This window comes from Bos indicus x Bos taurus, chromosome 16, assembly GCF_003369695.1.
Source record: "Bos indicus x Bos taurus breed Angus x Brahman F1 hybrid chromosome 16, Bos_hybrid_MaternalHap_v2.0, whole genome shotgun sequence".
In the NCBI taxonomy this organism is placed as follows: domain Eukaryota; kingdom Metazoa; phylum Chordata; class Mammalia; order Artiodactyla; family Bovidae; genus Bos; species Bos indicus x Bos taurus.
The window spans coordinates 46,433,820-46,452,463 of record NC_040091.1 but is presented as its reverse complement, the minus strand read 5'-3'; the positions used below and the strand labels follow the sequence as shown (position 1 = coordinate 46,452,463).

Below are 18,644 nucleotides of genomic sequence, written 5' to 3'. Positions count from 1 at the left end.
AGGGGACATGGTCCTGAGAGCCACTCATGGTAGGAGACACAAAAACTGCCTCCTAGAAGTCGGGAAAGCTTCAGTACAGCCCCAGCACCAGCCTCCACCTCTCGGAGACGGCAACACTCCTGCCTCACAAGCCCCAGGCTTCACTCACCCCTGGCTGCCCCACATGGAGGTGCTTAAAAACAGGAAGCCAGACTCGGTAATTGAGGGGCAGCGACTGGATTTGAAATGGACAAGAAGAGACTCCAGTGCAGCCAAGGGCCACCATTCCCTGACCCTTGGCTGGGAAAGTACACCCCACACAACCCTGAGGTCTGCGGTCATCACTGGGGATGGGGTCAGTCACACCCCAGGGTTGCTCTGGCCACATCCATGGCTTGTCAGCTCCCAGGAGCCAGGAAGGCTCCCACCAGCCGCTGCCATGTCGCTGGTTCCCCCCAGAACCTGAAAGCATGGAGCGGTCAGTCCACAGAGGTGGGGGTCACAGCGATGGGCCCAGCTTTGTAGAAACAGACACACCCACTCCACAGACCACCCCCCACGCTGCCCCACCTCATCCACCCTCTACACGGGCACCTCTTTCTGGAACAGAGCTCTCCTCCTTCCAGGCTTCCAGGTCCAGGCACCTGCAGGTCTGCTCAGCTCCCTCACAGCCTGGGGGCTCCATGAGAGTGGGCGCCCCTCACCCCTGAACCAACATGTGGCCCTGTGTGGACAGTGGCCACGGCAGACTCCAACCAGATGGGGCCCCTCCTGCAGACGCTTCACCTCAGCTACCACGGTGGCCGCCTCTGCCCGAGCAGCCCGGCAAGGCCAAGCTCCCTCCCTCCTCCCTGGGGCCAGGGGCAGGGCCACTACCTCCGGGGGCGCTGAGCCAGTCTCAACCTCAGCCTCGGACAGTGGGGGCCTGTTTGGGTAGGGCACGACCCCAGTCTGAGTCCAGCTGGGCTCCTGTTCACTTTGTCTCAGAAACTGCAAGGGCAGGTGTGACCTGCCACGTGCTCAAGGGTGCCCCACGGTGGGCAGTGAGACGCATGTGGCCCTGGCAGAGTGGTCCAAAGGGCGGGGACTGTCCCACTAGATCACACACCCAAACCCACCTGGACGGCAGCATGTTTAAGATTGGTGAAACACGCTCAGGTGGAAAAACAGTATCTCCCGCGGGCGCTGGGTACCATGTGCCACCTTGGATGGGGTGGGATCCCAGAAAGCGAGGCCAGGAGGGACCACCCAGTTCTCCTCTGAGTCACAGAAGCAGGGATAGATTAGCCCTGACACAGCCAGACCATCCCCACGAGGGGCAGGCTTTCCAGGCCCGGAGCCACCCGGGGATTGCCAATTCCCTGCCAATTCCCCAGGCTACGGTGCCCTGGGGAAGAGCCCTGGGGCCCACGGGTGCTGGGAGTCCCACAGCCCTAGGTTTGAACTTGGGCGGGGGCAAGCCTGGAGCCTGCTGTGCCTTGATTTCCTCGTCTGCAAACGGCCGTCTCTCTGAGAGGTCACTCCTGCACAGTGAGCGAGTGGACAGAAGCCCAGGACTGTCATGTCTTGGGGTCTGAGTGTCCTTCTCGCACAGCCCTAAGGGTGGGGGAGGTGTCTGAAACCCCAGAGGAGAGAGTGCCCGCGGAATGCCCTGCGGTGTCTCGAGGGCATGAGAAGAGTCCTTCCAACAAGGTAATAATAAGTGACATTTAAAACAAATCGCTTCCTTCCTCTCTTTCTGCAGCAGGCACATTTGCATCAGGCAAGAAGCTGCTTCTGACACTGTCGCAATGAATCAAACGGGCGTGTGCACCGGGCAGGGACCTCCAGCTCTTCAGCAGTGAAGACACGGATGAACCCCTGCCCTTCCACCTGGGTCCCAGGACATGGGACTGGATCTGAGGCTGAGGAGTGACTCCATTCAAGGCTGGACCCACAGGGGCGTCCCTGGCATAGGAGCCTGTCTGAGAGGTGGGGACTCAGCTGTGCTCTCAGGGACCCTAGTTCTAGTGCAAACACTCTGTGATGAGCCAGGAAGCTCACTGCCTCCACCCATCATCCCTAATCTCCGAACCTCAGAGGGGCCCATGCCCACTGCTGGGAGGCTGGCCACAGAGGGGGAGCACTTCCTATCCCACAAGGATTGAGAAGCCCCTTACTCTCCTGGGGTTTCTGCCGTCCCCAGGGCTCACAGGGTGAGACCAGGGTTGGGGAAAAGGCAGAGCTCAGAAGTGGGCTAGAGCCTTACTGGCCTCTCTGTGTCAGCTGGAATTTAACACAAAGGGACCTCACAGGTGGGATGAGTTTACAGATCTTGAGGTGGGTGCTCAGCCTGCATCACCCAGGTGGGCCCAAGGTCATCACAGCAGTCCTCGTGAGAGGACAAGGGAGCCGTGACCACAGACGCAGGGTCAGGGAGATCCTGGGCTGTGGCTATAAGGGTGGACAACAGGCCAAAAGCCAGAGAGTACAGGAGCCTCTAGAAGCCGGAAAAGGAAGAAGCAGATTCTCTCCTGGAGCCTCTGGGAGGATCGCAGGCCTGCTGGCCAGGGAGTAGCACTTTCATTACTGACACTTTCATTACCGACATTGAATCACGGCGCATGTGGCTACTGACCGTTGTGGGGACGGTGCTGGGGGGCTCGTGCGGGTAAACCTGATGTAAGCAGATCACAGAGCTGCTGGGAGCAGAGACTGAACTGTCTGCCTCTAACTGTCCGAATTCAGCAGGAAAAGGGGTCCCTGGGCCAAGACTATGAGGGGACACAGACAGAGCCGGGCCTTCCTTGGGGCCAGACGCCAATGGCTGCAGAACCCTCAGTCCTGTTTCAGTCTGGAGTCTCACATACACGTGAGGGGGGAACCATCACTCTGGCAGTCCAGCGTGAGCATCTACGGTGGCTGGTGCTGCACCTGATCAGCATCGTCACCAAGGCTGATGCCCCTGGGCCCTGGCAGTGGATGCTGTTCAGGCCCGGAGGGTGGTGGGAGGGCACCAGGCATGGGTTCGAGAGCTCCGACCTTGGAACTCACTGTCCCCGCCAGGTTCCACCATGGACCCGCCCTTCAGCCACAGTCAGTTTCCTTAATCCCTTGACCAGCAGTTTCCAGATCAGAAAACTGGGGATAACAGGGCTCCAGTCTCATCGGGGAGGACAATCGTATCCCCCTAAGTGAGGGGTAATTGTGTAAAGCATTCAGCACCATGCCTGGCACTCAAAAGTGAGCAACAGGCACCAGAGTTAAACAGAAGGGGCGCCTGCAGCGAGCCGAGCCGTAGGCCACAGCCAATCCTTTTCTAAATCACGGTGGGGCTGCCTCGAGTGGCCCCCCAAGAGGGCCGCCAGCTCCCCCTGCACACGGTGTTTCTTCCAGGGCAGGTTTCAGACAGGGATTTGGAAAAGAAAGCGAAACACTAAAATATCGCTCTTCCTAAGGCTACACTGCCAAGCACTGCAAACTCTGAGAAGAGCTCAGCATCTAAGCTCCAAGAAGCTGGGGCAGCAAGCGTGCTTACAACAAGCATCTTCTAGAGACTTCGCGTCCCACCCTGATAGTCTGGAGGGATCACTTCTCCACAAGACAAGGGTAGGTCACCTGTAGGTTTTCCTACCCAAGGCCTCCAAAACCACTAGAGCAAAGGCAACTATTTTCCCCTTTTCACTTTTCTTAGCATTTTAGCATCTCAACAAAAAAAAAAGACAGTCAGAAATGGATCAAGTGAAAGGAAGCTCAGGTCTTTGGGCTTCACCAGCTTGCCCTGACTAACGCCAGCAGCCCTGTTATCAGGCGGGTGGATGGGGTCCCCTGTGCCCTCCCCCAGCACTGACCTCACCTCGGTACCACTTTCTGAGGGGTCTCAGGTATGACACTGGACTCCCCCCAAGTCCCAACTCGTGGACAAAGTGTTCCTCCTCCATCTCAACGGCCTGGCTCGAGTTTGATTCTCTGCACAACCACTAAGACCCCCGAACCCGCCAACCCCATGGCAAGGGGGACAAACCCTGGAGGACTTTCAGGGCCCGCCAGTGGAGGGGCTGAGCTGAACCTGGTGGGGTCACCAGGAGGACAGGTCACCGGTGTTAAAGACCGTGAATGTGGGCTGGTGGGGGTGTTGAAGAGGGTATAAGGGTGGGCCCTCCATGGTCCAGGCGGCAGTGATGGTGTGCTCCAGGAATCTGGTTGGTAACAGCAAACCTGCCACAATCCTATGAGACAGCACTGTCCCCACTGTGTCAGAAGTGTGGGTGCCACCGAGCCCCCTCTCAGTACACACCCACTGGGGCTGAAATTCAAAGTCGCCCTCTGACCTTCTGGGCGATGTTTTCATGCCACAAAGCTGCACATATGGCTTCCTGACAGACACCCGTCCGCCCCCCCAACTGACCACTGAGCCACAGGCCGGGCTGGGTTTTGCTGACAGCACACCAATGTCCGTCCTCTGAGGAAGCAGCCTCCCTGGAGGCTGGACAAAGACAGAGCAGAGCAGTTCCTGCCTGAGATCTGAGAAGCTGGTCAACCCAAAGGCCTGGCTCCTCTCCATTCCAGCTGTTGTTCTAATGAAATATGCTGAAACAGGGGAGTCAGAGAAAGTCACACCCCCTCTGCTAAGACCCCACCTATGGTCATCAGAATAATGGCCCCCAAAGGCACACCTGGCCTCCATAACGGGGAGGGGACACATCGCTGACACCTGGAGTCCCCAGGCTGTGGTCACTGCTGTGCCTCCCAGGAACACTCACATGCCCTCTTGCTGCCCTGCATTCCTGCCAGCAGAACTGGACACAGCCATGCAGCTCTCCCCGCCACGGTGGCATCGGCTCCCGCCCTCTCGGCCAAGACCAAGGGCCGGCAGCAGCTCACGGTCTGCGCCCTGAGAGCCCCACGGGCTCACAGCCATCTCAGCAGATTTGCATCAGAAAATCGAAGCGGAACCATGGGGAATGTCAACACCACCCCTTCACCAAGTGTCTGACACTCTTCTGATGCCCGGCGCCAGGAACCCTGAGCCCACAGGGTCATCCAGGCACAGCCGGCCTCGCCCTACACATCCCCAGAAAGGAGCAGACAGTGAGAGAGGACGAGTGGCAGGGGAGCGGCAGTTCCCCTGGGGCCTCTGCTCCTCCATGTCGAACATGACACGTGACAACTGTCTGAAGCGGCCAGGCTCCTCCTCCTCGAGCCACGGCGAGGGGGGAGTGAAGAAGTCGACAGCTTCACACGGGGACACTCCTCGGGAAAAACAACAAATAAGGTGTGACACTGTCTAATGGCCCCGGGGACACTGCACTGAAACGGGCCAGACTCCATAACTGTGACTTCAGCTTGGCCCACATTCCTTTATACACAAAGCAAAATGTGATCCGTGAAAAGAAAACATTCTCTCTGCTCCCTGGGGCTCCCCAGGCCAGGAGGCCCAGCTCCAGGGCCGCGGGCTGCACAGGCTCAAGGCCAAGGCTCTGATGCTGTGAGGGATTTGTGGGGGTGTGGGGTGCAGAGGGCTCAACGTCGTGGGGGGCAGCCCACAGCCCAGCCCTCACTCTCACCTCATCCACAGTGGAATGTTCCACCAGAAAAGCACGGCTTGTGAAAATGAAGACCCCTTTCACTGTGTTTTGGGGGGGTTTTTGGCCATGCCCTGAGGAATGTGGGATCTCAGTTCCCCAAGGAGGGAGTAAACCTGTGCCCCCTGCAGTGGAAGTGCAGTCTCAACCACTGGACCACCAGGGAAGTCCCCTTTTCTCTGTGTTTTGGAATAAGACTAACTTTTCTGCACCCACATTGCCCTGACATCTCCCAGGTTTCAATGCGTCCCCAGCAAAAGTGCTCTCCTCTGGCCAGGGTTCACAGTGTTCCCTCAAAACGAACCAACTGAGCATCTCCTTGCCCAATGAGCATCTCCTTGACCTCCCCGACCTCCCTGTTGAAAGGTGATTCTGGTCACAAGAGGGATGAAGTGTGAAGAGTCAGGGGTGAGGAGGGGTGGACTCCCTGTTTCTAACAGAGGCAGACTTCACCCTCTGGGGCCTTCCCCTCAGCAGTGAAGCACCACTGACCTGAAGCAAGTCAGCTGATGGGCTGACCTGGGGGAACTGGCCGCCTCTGGAGGACACTGCTTTGCTTCTCAGCTGGCGGTTCTCAGAGGGCACTGGGGATGCACTGAACAAGCATGGTGTCCACTGTGGGTTCTGACATCGTGTTTAACAAGGATGCTGTGATCACAGTGATTTACCCAGGGAACAGTCAGTTTCAGAAAAGGAGGGGCCAGGACTCATGGCTGGAGAGGATCCTTCCTTTCCTGAACGTCCATAGCACCCCATATACAGCACCAAGGCCCTGGGAGGACCTGCCAAGACGGACAAGACCCACTCATTTTGGGCAAATTCTAAAAGGACTGTGGTCTGCATCTGAGGCAAACACCTACTAGTTGGGAAGGGGTTCTGAAAGCGGTTAGCCACAGACCACCCCTTCCCTCCCTTAAAGCACCCACCCCAGGCCAGCGTGGGTCAGATGATGCGCTCTCGACCAGGCCGGGAGGGGAGGCGCCTACAGCTCCGCTTCAGGCTGCTCTGTCCCTAGCAGGCAGCACTTATTTGCCAAGCATGTCTGCAGGCGTGCGCGTGCGGCTGGGCTGGACCCCAGCTGGAGGCGGCCTCGGAGGCCTGGACCCCTGGCACTGCTGCCCGAGGCCGGGAGCAAGGAGTCAGCCCCCGCCTTCTCTCTGTCAGCCCCACCTTCTCTCTGTCCCTCTCACCGCCTGGACCCCCGACCCCAGAGTGAAGGAAGGGCTGTTCTCCAGGGGCGCACAGCCTCATCTCAGAAGACACAATGGACTGAGGGGACAGTTATTGTATGTCTTCAGACGAGCATGGAACCATTTCCGGGTGGGGCTGGGACTGATCTCTGCTGGGAAAGCCACCAGCTCTGTGCTGGGTGGTGCAGATGGGCTGAGGGCTGGGGGCTTACTGCTCTGACCTGCCCACTGCTGACGACACAGGAGATCCATCTCCCCTCCCCAAGAGGTTACGCCACCACTGTGCGGCAGCAGCAACTGTGCATGTGGGGCCTTCACAAGGCTGTGTGTCCCGGGCCCCTCAAGAGGGTAAGTTTATGCCACTCTTTAGCAGGAAAGAGTGACAACTGTTAGTCGCTAAGTCTTGTTCGACTCTGCAATCCCATGGATTAGAGCCCGCCTGGATCCTCTGTCTGTGAAGTTCTTCAGCTAAGAATACTGGCGTGGGTTGCCATGTCCTTCTCCAGGGGAACCTTCCCAAACCAGGGATCGAACTGGCATCTCCTGCATTGCAGGCAGATTCTTTACTGTCTGAGCCACCAAGGACGCCCCTTAATGAGATGGTTAGATAGCATCACCAACTCATTGGACATGAATTTGAGCAAACTCCAGGAGACAGTGAAGGACAGGGAAGCCTGGCGTGCTGTAGTCCATGGGGTCGTAAAGAGTCAGACACCACTTAGAGACGGAACAACATCACAGCGGGATAAAGGCCTCTGGCTTCTGTTTCTCTGGCAAATGGGCAGAGACCAGGGCCTAGGGGAGCAAGGGTGAACCAAAAGCAAACTGTACACAGACCCAAGTAGCCAAGGCAGCCCCTCTCTGTTGGTGGAGTTCTGTTACCTTTTCGGATCTTGTCGTGGAAGTTAATGGCGTCCACGGAGGCCGTGACTATGTTGGTCTTGCAGTGACGTGCGGCCACGATCCCAGCCACCTCGTCCATGAGCTTCATGGTGACCCCTGCAGAGGACGGCGGGCAGCAAGTTAGATGTGAGGGAGAGGAGCCCACTGCCCATCCTGGAGACAAGTCACGGGAAATGATGCCCCTGCTTCCACCAGTAGGGCTGAAGCCGACAGGCTCAGGCTGAAAACCGGGCTTCCTGGGAGCTTTGGGAGACGACCTCGGCTGAGGGTCTAGGCCACTGACAAAGTGATGACCCTGCTCCAATCTCTACAGGTGTCCTATCCTGCCAGGAAAGCTTCATCATGCCCTCCTCTGGAGTGGCCGCCATAAGAAAGCCAGAAGACAGAGCTGGAGGGAAGGTGGAGAATCATAACCCTCTACACGGCTGGTGGGGATGGAAATCATGCAGCTGTTTTGGAAACAGCTGGGAGGTTCTCAAAAGGCTGGACACAGAGCTGGCACATGACCTAGCAATTGCACTCTTAGGTGTGCACCCAAGAGAAAGAAAAACATCCATCCACACAAAAGCTCGTACGCATATCTCATGACGGCCTTCCTTACTCAGTACACCAGGGCAGAGAAACACAGGTGTGTGTCAACAGCTAAAAGGACAAAGAAAACGTGGTGTATCTGCACAGCAGAATATTGTGGTTGTTTAGTTGCTAAGTCGGGTCCAGCTCTTTTGTGACACCATGAACAACAGGTTCATATCCATGGGATTTCACAAGCAAGAATACTGGAGCGGGTTGCCATTTCCTTCTCTGGTGGCTCTTCCCAGACCAGAGATGGAACTCAAGTCTTCTGCACTGGCAGGTGGATTCTTTACCACTGTGCCACGTGGGAAGCCCCACGATGGAATATTACTTAGTGATAAAAAGAAACCAAGTGCTGATGACAGGCTACAACATGGATGAAACTTAACATCATGCTGAGTAGAAGAAGTCAAATACAAAAGACCACGTATTAGAGGATTCCATTGATATGAAATATCCAGAATATGAAAGTCCATAGGAACAGAAAGCAGATTAAAGGTTGTCTGGGCACAGGGAATTCAGGAGAAGTGCGGACTGGCTCCTCATGTGGGTAGGAGGTCTCTCCTTGGAGTGATACAAGTATTCTACGATTGCCTGTGGTGATGGCTGTGTGACGCTGTGAATACACTACAGAAAAATCAATGGCCTGTAACAGGTAAGCTGTATGATACATGAATTACATCTCAATAAAGCTGTTATGTAAGAAAACAAGGGAGATCACACCAGGCAATCCTAAAGGAGATCAACCCTGAATATTCATTGGAAGGGCTGATGCTGAAGCTGAAGCTCCAATACTTTGTCCACCTGATGTGAAGAGCTGACTTATTGGAAAAGACCCTGATGCCGGGAAAGATTGAAGGCAGGAGGAGAAGGGGGCGACAGAGAATGAGATGGTTGGATGGCATCACCAACTCAATGGACATGAGTTTGAGCAGGCTCCGGGAGACGGTGAAGAACAGGGAAGCCTGAAGTGCTGCAGTCCATGGGGTCGCAGAGTCAGACATGACTTAGAGAATGAACAACAACAATATGCTTTTTCCCTGTGACTAAGACAAGACTGCGGAAAAGAGAGTTCAAGGTCATGATGAGAGGTGGGGGTGACATTAGTGTGTGCAAGGTAAGGGGTCCTGCACCCAGAGTTCCCAGGTTACCTGGTGGTATCACCAAGGGAGGGGAGACTTGGAGGTTGGACAAAAAGAATTTATGTTGGAATTAATGCTTAGAACATACAAAGTACCTAAAATTAATCCCTTACTTGTTCATACTAAAAAGCAGAAGCTGTTAAGAGCAGGCTATATGGCACAAGTAACAATCAGCTCCTTCAACCAGCGTTTGACCCCATTTATCCAAAATGTGGGTAGAGGTTCCACAAGAGATTTCACTGTTACTAAAAATACTACAGGATCTAGTGAGTGTGGCCAGGACGGGCCCCAAGCCCAGGGCACACGAGCTGAGTGGGAGAGGGGGAACATGAGCAGCTGGCTGAGCTCCTGATGCCAGAACCCCCACCAGCCCAGACCACGGCACCATGTGACCTGGAAGCTGCACAGGGTGGGGACACGCCTTGTGGTCCCCATGTCCTGACCAATTCCAAACCTGGCATGCAGCACTCAGAAAGGACTGCCAACTGAGTGATCAAGGACCAAAGGAACTCTGACTGACCCACAGAGCCAGCTCTGACAGCGAGTCCTCGGGCCCATACCTGTGTAACAACCATAGTCAGCCCAGGTGAGGCTGGGGAGAGTGTATGCATCTTATCCACAGAGCCAGGCGAGCTGCTCAGGGGCGTGTCTGATAATAAACTCCACACTCAAAACTAGCGTACTGTCTCACAAGCCCCCTGCCCACCCCAGCAGCTGGCACACAAACCTGACTTAGGAGACCTGGGAGAGAACTGGGACTGCCCACAGCCCTGACAAGAAACAATGGTGTTTATAGCACCAACCCTGGACTGAGCCCACGGCCTCCTGGTGCCCACATCAGGAGCAGGCATGACCTCACCATGCATGTCCATTGTCAGATGATGCCCCAATTTGGGGTTTATCCCGGGTTCTGGGACAGTGATACACAGGCAGCTGGTAACCAGGAAGAGGAGGAACCCCAGCCCCGAGGGACGGGAGGTCTGCTCCACATGGCCCCCACCTGGACCATCCCCATCCACCTCCATTACCTCTGCCTCCCGGAACCATGGTGGGGTCATTGAGAAGTGACAGCAGGTAGATTTTAGCATTCAGGACACAGAAAAACTTTTGGGGAAGACCTCAGATGTGCGCAGAGCTCAGTGTTTGGCCTTACACAGGCAGGACTCCCAGCCCCCGCAGTGTGTGTGTGGGAAGTGCAAGGTCAGAGCTGGAAGCAGAAACCTGTGCCCATGGCTCCCACAGCCCCGAGTCTGTTCTCATAAATGCGATGGAGAAGCGTGAAGCATAACTGGGCCCTCTGGGGTCCTGTGTGCAAAGCGGACTCTGGGGGCTACTCAGAGAGAAAGGGACTGATCTCATAAAACTGAGATTACAGGTACCTCGGGGATTCTGCGAGCTCGGTTCCAGACCCCTGCAATACAGGGAATTTAGAAACAGCTGGGTCAAACAAATGTTTTGGTTCCCCAGTGCATATAAAAGCTATGTTTCTACTGCACTGCAGTCAATATTGAGTGAGCAATAGTATTATGTCTAAAAAAGCAACGTGCACATGTTAACTGAGAAGAATCTACTGCTAAAAGATCAGTCAGGGCCTTCAACGAGTCATCATCTCTTTGTGACAGCAATGTCGGAGATCACCGATCATGGATCCCCGTTACAAACATGATAATGACCGAGTCTGCAATACCGGGAGAATTACCAAAATGCGACACAGAGACGTGAAGGGAGCAGATGCTGCTGCAAAAACAGCACCAATAGGCTTGCTCCACGCAGAGCTGCCACGAGCCTTCAGTTTGTTTAAAAAAACTTTGAAGTGCAATCAAGTGAAACTCAGTAAAAGGAGGTCTGCCTGTATAATAATAAACACTGAGTACGAGCCGTCTTCCCTCTTCTGGGTAAGCCCTGAGTCGCTGCGTGGGTCTGGTCTAAGATATTCTTGTTCTCCCTGCTAAGAGAAAACAGTCCTTGCAGAAAAGGACAAGAAAACCCACATAATTTCACTCCTTTATGACGTTTGCAAAGAAGGACTGTCACCACAAAACGCCCTTATTGATGACTGCAGACAAGATATATTACAATCAATGCGTCCACTGAGAAAAGTAAATTTTGTTTAAAAACAAAAACAGGGACTTCCCTGGTGGTCCAGGGATAAGACTCCAAGCTCCCAAGGCAGGGGACCCGGGTTTGATCCCTGGGCAGGGAAGCACATCTTGCAGCTAAGATGCAGCACAGCCAAATTAATTAATCAGAAACCCAGTCACCTGGTTTGTAGCTGTCCTTCCTCCCACCGCTGTCCTGTCAGGGGAAGCCACCATCGCCCCTCTACTTTTTTTAATACTTCAATTAAAAATATCAAGCATCTGAGTTTTCTCAAAACTGCCTCTTTCTAAGTTCCTACTGAAAAACTTCACCAACCGCTTCCCAGTTAGGTACAACAGGTGCCGCTGACGATGGGAGGAGGACTTGGCAAGTTACAGCCTGTTGTGAGTTGTCCTAATTGCCCGAGATGTGTCATTTAAAAGATGACAACAAAACCGTAGGAGCGGCTGGCCTTCAGTTCTGCATTCATTTTGGGAATTATGGGAGGGGAAAAAAAGAAGACCTGCTTGGCCACTAACATACAGATAAACATCAGGTACCAGAGATATTTCTGAATCTAACATTTAACTGCTTACAGGTTGTTTTTTCCTTTTCCTTTTTCTTTTTTTAAAAAAAGTATTGACAACACGTTGACTAGCTTAAAAATAGAGGCTTAATTTTCTTTTCCTGGACCCGCCGGGCTGACTGGGTCGCGCCTGCTGCAAACCCAAAGCAGCCATTAGCAGCTCTCAGCTTGGTGTCACTGCCTCTGCTTGCTCTGTGGGTGGCGATTTGCAATGCCCCCATTTCTATATTTAATCCTGGCTGACAGAGTGTGGGTGCCGGCCTCCTATATTAAGAAAACGATAGTAAGTTCATCTTATTTTAACTAGCCCACCCTTTGGAAATTATAAGGGGAGTTATTTTAAGAGCCAGCTGAGCGACAGCCTCCTGAGACTGTCTGGCTTCTCCCTGCCAGGTTTCTTTATTTTTTATTTATTTTTTAAATTAATCAATTTATTTTTTCGGCCACACTGCAATGTTTGCGGGATCTTAGTTCCTCGACCAGGGATTGAAGCGGTACCCCCGACAGTGGAAACACAGAGTGCTAACCACTGGACAACCAGGGAAGTCCTCCCCACACTCCCCGCCCCACCCTCCCCACTCCCAATTTCAAATGTACCTGCAGGTCTCTGACACCAAGGACAAAGGAGTATTAACGAAGGTAGCTAATAAAGATTGTACTGGGGGGTTAATGCACAGTGTAGTGAAGATGACTCGTTTCTAAGGACAAAATGTCAAAGGGGGCATCTGGCTCCCACTTACCCTGAGCATTGCAGACCTGGGGCCAGGGAGAAGGGCTGCCTGGCCACGAGGCCAGGTCTCACTGCTCACATTCTATATCAGGGAGCTGGAGAAGGTCAGTCAAGCGCTCACTGCTACTTGAGAATCAATGCCTTCCCTGTTCTAATCAACAGGAGAAGCAGGGCAGGCAGATTCCTGTTCCAAATGCCACGGAGAGCAGGGAACGGGGGCAGTGGTTATACACAAGCCCCCCTCTCCGCTGACCCCTCCCGGAGGGACATGGCCACCTCGCTGAAGTTCACACAAGACCCAGAATCATTCCCATGGGTGTCAGTTTCCTCTCGGGTATCTGGGCTGTGCTCTCAGGATGAGGACCAACAGTGGAGAATTCACATTCCTGATGTGGAACAGGAAGGACATTGACAGGGGTATGCCCCCAACGGTCATGGCCAAAGAGAAAGCAAAAGCTGGTAACAGGTGACCAAAACCAAAAGTCCATTTGCAGAGGAGGACATGCTCAGGCCATACAGCTGACCAGGTTTCTCAAGCTAGATGCTCTGCATTTTGGTAAGAGGGGGGACTGGAGCCATCCTGTGTCCAAGGTGTGGGAGCAACCTGCAGGCAGGTGTGGGCAGGAGGAAAGCTGTCATGGGTGGGCATCGCTGCATCCTCTGACCAGCGAGCAGGAGCCTCCTAGCCAGCCCAGGAGAAGCTGGTTCACAGCAGCTGGAGTGTCAGGGTTGTGACCAGACCCCAGCTCCCACCCTGTCATCCGATGAACACGGAGCCTTAGCAGCAGAGGATGGTGTTTTCAGAAACAGAGATTCTTAGAAAGTGAGAACTGGAAGGCAGGAGGCTGTCACCAAGGCAATCGTCAGCCGCATGATGGAGTATCGGGGGCCCAAAGCGGCCTTTGCCCCCTTATCTCTTGACCCTAGGAGACCAGAAGTTCCTCAAAAAGAGAAAACACGCCTTCTCGCCTCCTTGCTTCCTCCCCGGCCATGGATCTGATGCCCTGTCCACCACGAGGGAGGAGCTCCAATGAAACGAGGTCACGGAACTGAGAGGAGCGTCCTGTACTCTTCAGTGAAACCCAGTCCTCCCCCCGGCGCACAGGACGCCTTTTCACAACCACCCAGAAACACTCAGTAGATGCTGTTTGTGCAGGCGCCTCCCCCACGGACCCCACGCCTCGTCTCCCAGGCTTCCTTCACCTGGGCCCCCCTCTGCTGTGCACCCCACCTCCCTAGGGCTGGCGTGGCGGGTCTACATGGCAGGAAAGTGAGCTTGGCAAGCAGGCAGGTTGCAGTATGGGCTCTTACACAGGGTGGACAGGAAAGGCCTATTCTCTTATTCCAGAAACCTGAACACAAAGACAGGCCTCCAGACAGCTGTCAATGGGGCCTGAGCAGGCCCAGCTCAATCTGCCTTCGGCTCTGAGTAGACCGGTCAGGGAACTCGAACCAGCTATGAGGCCATTTCCAAGGGAACATGCAGACCTGGAGGTGACAGTGGAAACAGCAAGAACTCAGACTCTGATGTTTGAAGCTGGAGCCCAAAGGACTGGCTGACAGGTGAGACAGAGAGCTTTTGAGACAAGCTGAGTCACAGAGGCCATAGGAATCCTGGCTTCACAACCAGAAGGACGGTCTGGCCGCCACCACAGGGGTAAGGCCGGGAGGAACCCAGGACTCGTGTCTGACACTCTGTGCCAACCGTCCCAGGCTTCAAGTGGCAGCTGGAGTCAGGGGTGGGCTAGGGGCTGTACAGCTGGAGCCACCGGCCTAGGCTGGGATGGGGCCTGGGTCCCCGAAGCCAGCAGGAAAGGAAGACAGGCAGGAAGGCGGGACAGCACAGGGACTGCAAGCATGGCGGTGGCGGAGGAAGCAGGGGAGGGCGACCCTGGGCCTTGGGCAGGGGAAGCCAGATGAACCGTGAGGGCCAGACCAGCCCACCAGCTTTGGCAGGAGGCTCCAGGGAGGACAAGAGAGGGACTGGGCCAGAGGGATGGAGAGCAGACGGTCCAAGGCACAGAGCAGGAAGTGCCAGCACCTGCTGGGTCAGGCAGATGGGGGCAGGTTCCCTGCAGGAGCCGGCCACAACAGGGGCAATGAAGCACAGGGCGGAGCCTGTCCTCCGAGTGGGCCCAACCCAGCAGTTCTGAGGATGTGGGAGCCACATGCTGGAGTTACTGCCCATGATTCTAACAGAGAAAAGCTGCTGATCGCTCAGGACACAGCCACCTGGCACTGTCAACTCAAATCGTCTTTCCAAAAGATGTCTTCCATTCACTCAGGATGTTCACTCAGTTCCTTCTCCAAAAGCACTGTGGGAGAGAGGCCAGGCAGGGTAGGAAGATGGGGTGCCAGGAGGCGAGTGCCTGAGAAAACCACAGTCAGCATGGGAGGCAGGAAGCAGGGAGCTGTCCCGCCAGGACGAGAAGGTTTGGGGGAGGACGGACACAGGTATGTGTATGGCTGGGCTGCTCTGCTGTTCACCTGAGACTGTCACAGCATTGTTAATTGGCTATATCCAATATAAACTGCATTAAAAAGAGAGGAGGCATGGAGGTCGTGGTGGGTGAAGCGGCAAGGGTGTGTCCGCCTGCTGGGGAGGAGCTCAGGACGCTCCAGGAAGACATGGGTGTGGCCCTGGGCAGGTGAATGGGGCCAGGTGGGAAGGCAGGCTGGACATCAAGGTAGGAGAACAATAGGCACATCAAGGAGAAGGGAGTCAGAGGTGAGCGCATGGAGCCGAGAACCACAGGGCGGCAGGGCCCAGGCTGAGGGCCCCCCCCTCCGGGGTCTTCCCTCTCTGATCTGCCCCCACGGCCAGACAGGTCTTAGAAAAGCCCAGCGGTCTTGGCTTCCTTTCACGTCAGGCCAGTTGTGGTGGCAACGCTCCTCTTGGGCTGGGAGAGCCATGTGGAAAACAGTCAACAAAGGGCCAGGCAAGGCAAGTCCCCAGGAGAGAAATCATGGCAAAGGACATTCAGGAACCAACACGGGAGAAGGAGTGAGACCTTTAAGATGAATAGGAGACAAAGGCACAAAACCACCCCCACTTTTCATCAAATGTGAAAAAGTCATGTGTCGTGATGGAGTTAAAAATCCATCGACACAAAGCACGCCGCAGAAAACAAACAGATCTGCAGACCAAAACAAGGAAAAGCAGTTTTTCTATTTCAGGCAAGCTTTTCTATAATTATTATTATTATTCATTTTGTACGCTGCTACCTTCCTGCATTTTTAATTATTTGAGTTATTTTTATCACTGAATCTCCTGGGCTCTCCAGGTATGTTACTGTGCCATCTGCAAAACCAGAAAGCATTGCTTCTTTTCTGCCAGTTCTTGTGACTTTGCTTTCTTTCCTGTTTTACCGTGGTGCCTAAAATCTCTGAAACAATGTTAACCGGACTGACTCCTGACCTCAGGGGAAGATCCTCCAGGCTCCCCTCTGAATAAGATCTCCCATTAAGGCTTTTATCATGTTGGGGAAGTAAAATCAATTCCTACCCCAAGTGTTTTTATCAAGGATGGGGGTTTGGGGTGAGTTTATAAAAGGTCTTGAGTGTTACAAGAACCTAAACACCCCACGGACAGCTGCCAGGTCACCCCTTTCAGCCAACCATGGGGGATGGGAGGGCGGAGGGGGAACAGCCTCTCCTGGACCAAGATCCCAGAACTTCCAAGGGGAGGACTCAGAAGGCAGAAGCCCAAAGTCTGGCCGCCGCTGTTGCACAGAGGCCCTGAAAGTCAGCACCAGGAGAAGCAGTCAGGCTGCTTTCCCTCGCAGCAAACAAGTATCCTCTGCACCCTCCAGTTCACTCCCCACATCTTTTCATTCCCTCAACTGGTTATCAGAGTCCCCGTCCCTACAGCCAGGGCCGACGGAAGTCCTGGGTCCCATCGGTGATCTCCAGCCCTCCCCACTACATCTCATGCTGATGGGAGTCCTCCCCACTACATCTCATGCCAGCTCGGCGCTGCCCAGGTCTGTGCTGTGTGTGTTTTCTAAGTGGCAGGGTAGGAGCCAGTCCTCAAGATGAAGACTACTCAATGTGTGCAAACCAAAGAAAATAGGGCAGGAGAGGAGTTTCTCTAAGACACATGCGCAGCATGGAATTCCTGAAAAAAAGCAAAATTAGCAGCCATCTCACTTCACTGTTTTCTCCTGTGATTGGCATCCACCGAATTCCATATAGTTTATGAAAGACTTTCATTCAAATGACTTAGACGCCGTCCTTGGTGACGGCATTCTCTCTATAGGAAAATACAGTAAGATCACTGTGCTCAGTGTTTTCTGCATGATGTTTATTTTGTTCCTTCACTCCCAGTGAGTTACGAGGCATCAGAAGAGAAGACTAGGTTTGGTAAAATTATGAGGCATGATTTGTAAATCGTGAGCGCAAAATCCCTACTAAAATAGGCACTAAATATTATAAAGCCATTGTAAACACTTCTTTAACATGTATTTTAAAAAATGACTGTTTTAAATGCAGCCACACAGGCTCCATAAATGAGAACAAAATGCCATACATTTCTAGAAGATTCCAAAAATTCCCTTGCTGCCTGCATTTCCTGAATACCTCAATCATGTGAGGAAAGATCGGACTGAAGATTATAAACTTACTGCCAAGGAGACAGTGATGGTAGAAATACCATATTCAGTAAACTTCCAAAATCTGGACAAAATAAGCAAAAATTCTAGCACAGAGTTTCGCAAACTTCAGGTAGAACAGAGCTCTATAAGGCTTCCCTGATGGTTCAGTGGTAAAGAATCTGCCTACAGTGCAGAAGATTAAAGAGATGTGGGTTTGATCCTTGGGTTGGGAAGATCCCCAGGAGAAGAGAATGGGTGCCCACTCCAGTATTCTTGCCTGGAGAATCCCATAGACAGAGGAGCCTGGCAGGCTACAGTCCATGGAGTTGCAAAAGAGCTGGACGCGACTGAGCACACTATACACAACGCGTCTCAGAGACAGCTCTCAGCAGTTCCAGAAGCCTGGCTGTTGGATACAGGGGCTAGTGAAGAACAAAGCTGCAGAGGCCACGGCAGCTCTCTAAGTAGAAAGACACCCTGACTGTCACAACATTCACGGCCTAGAATGTACCCTTTGCTGTGAAGTACAGCTTCCCTTAGGTAGGACCAAGTTCATCAGATCTAAGGGCACTGTGGCCAGCGCTTAGTTCAAAGAGGAAAATTATCATGAAATTGGGAAAAGAAATACACAAAAAGAGGATTAGTTAAAAAAAAAAGAAACAAACTTGAAAAACACATCTCAAATCAGGGCCCCTTCCCTGATTCTGACAGGCCCAGGGCCTATCACCCCAAGCTTTCCAACCCGAGCCTGACCTGTGTCTCTTCTTTCCAGAACAAGCTTCTGCAAAGCATCTCTCTGACTCTATGTGAAACCCCAGAGCCTACACAAAGAGTTAAGACTAAGCCCTGCTCCGGAGGCATCCCCTGGTAGAAGTATCAATGCAGTCCTGCATGGAGTGGCACTACTGGAATGGGGTTTTGAAGGATGAATAGGAGTTTTCACAGAGGAGAAGAAAGGAAAGCTTGGCATTCAAGGCGATTGGAAATGAAGAATGCAAATGAATAGCATGTGCAAGTGCCCATCACGCCTGGGGGATGAGGGATTACTTGTATGCCAAAAGGAGTAGTGCCCAGACTCCCACCGCCCACACAACTTCTGCTAACTGCCACTCTGCTTCCCAACTTTTCCCCTTACGTTTTTTCTTTACATTGACCTTTTTTTTTTTTAAGTTTACTTTAATGTCATCTGAGAGAATTATCTCCGTTAGACTCTGGACTATGATGTACCATTTACATTTTCCTCAAATCAGAGAAAACAGTCACACACCGTTAAAGCAGCGGGGCTGGAACTGAGTCCTCTCTTGTG

At 53.5% G+C, this 18,644-nt stretch overlaps 1 protein-coding gene across 2 annotated transcripts in view; it reads right to left on the bottom strand.

The window, feature by feature from the left end:
* The window catches only part of ACOT7 (acyl-CoA thioesterase 7), a 107,785-nt gene that overhangs the window by 14,458 nt on the left and 74,683 nt on the right, over positions 1-18,644 (bottom strand). For both annotated transcript variants that reach the window (XM_027565058.1, XM_027565059.1), the window contains exon 7: positions 7,616-7,732. In XM_027565058.1, coding sequence (XP_027420859.1) covers positions 7,616-7,732 — 117 coding nt within the window. The remainder of the gene's footprint in view (positions 1-7,615; positions 7,733-18,644) is intronic.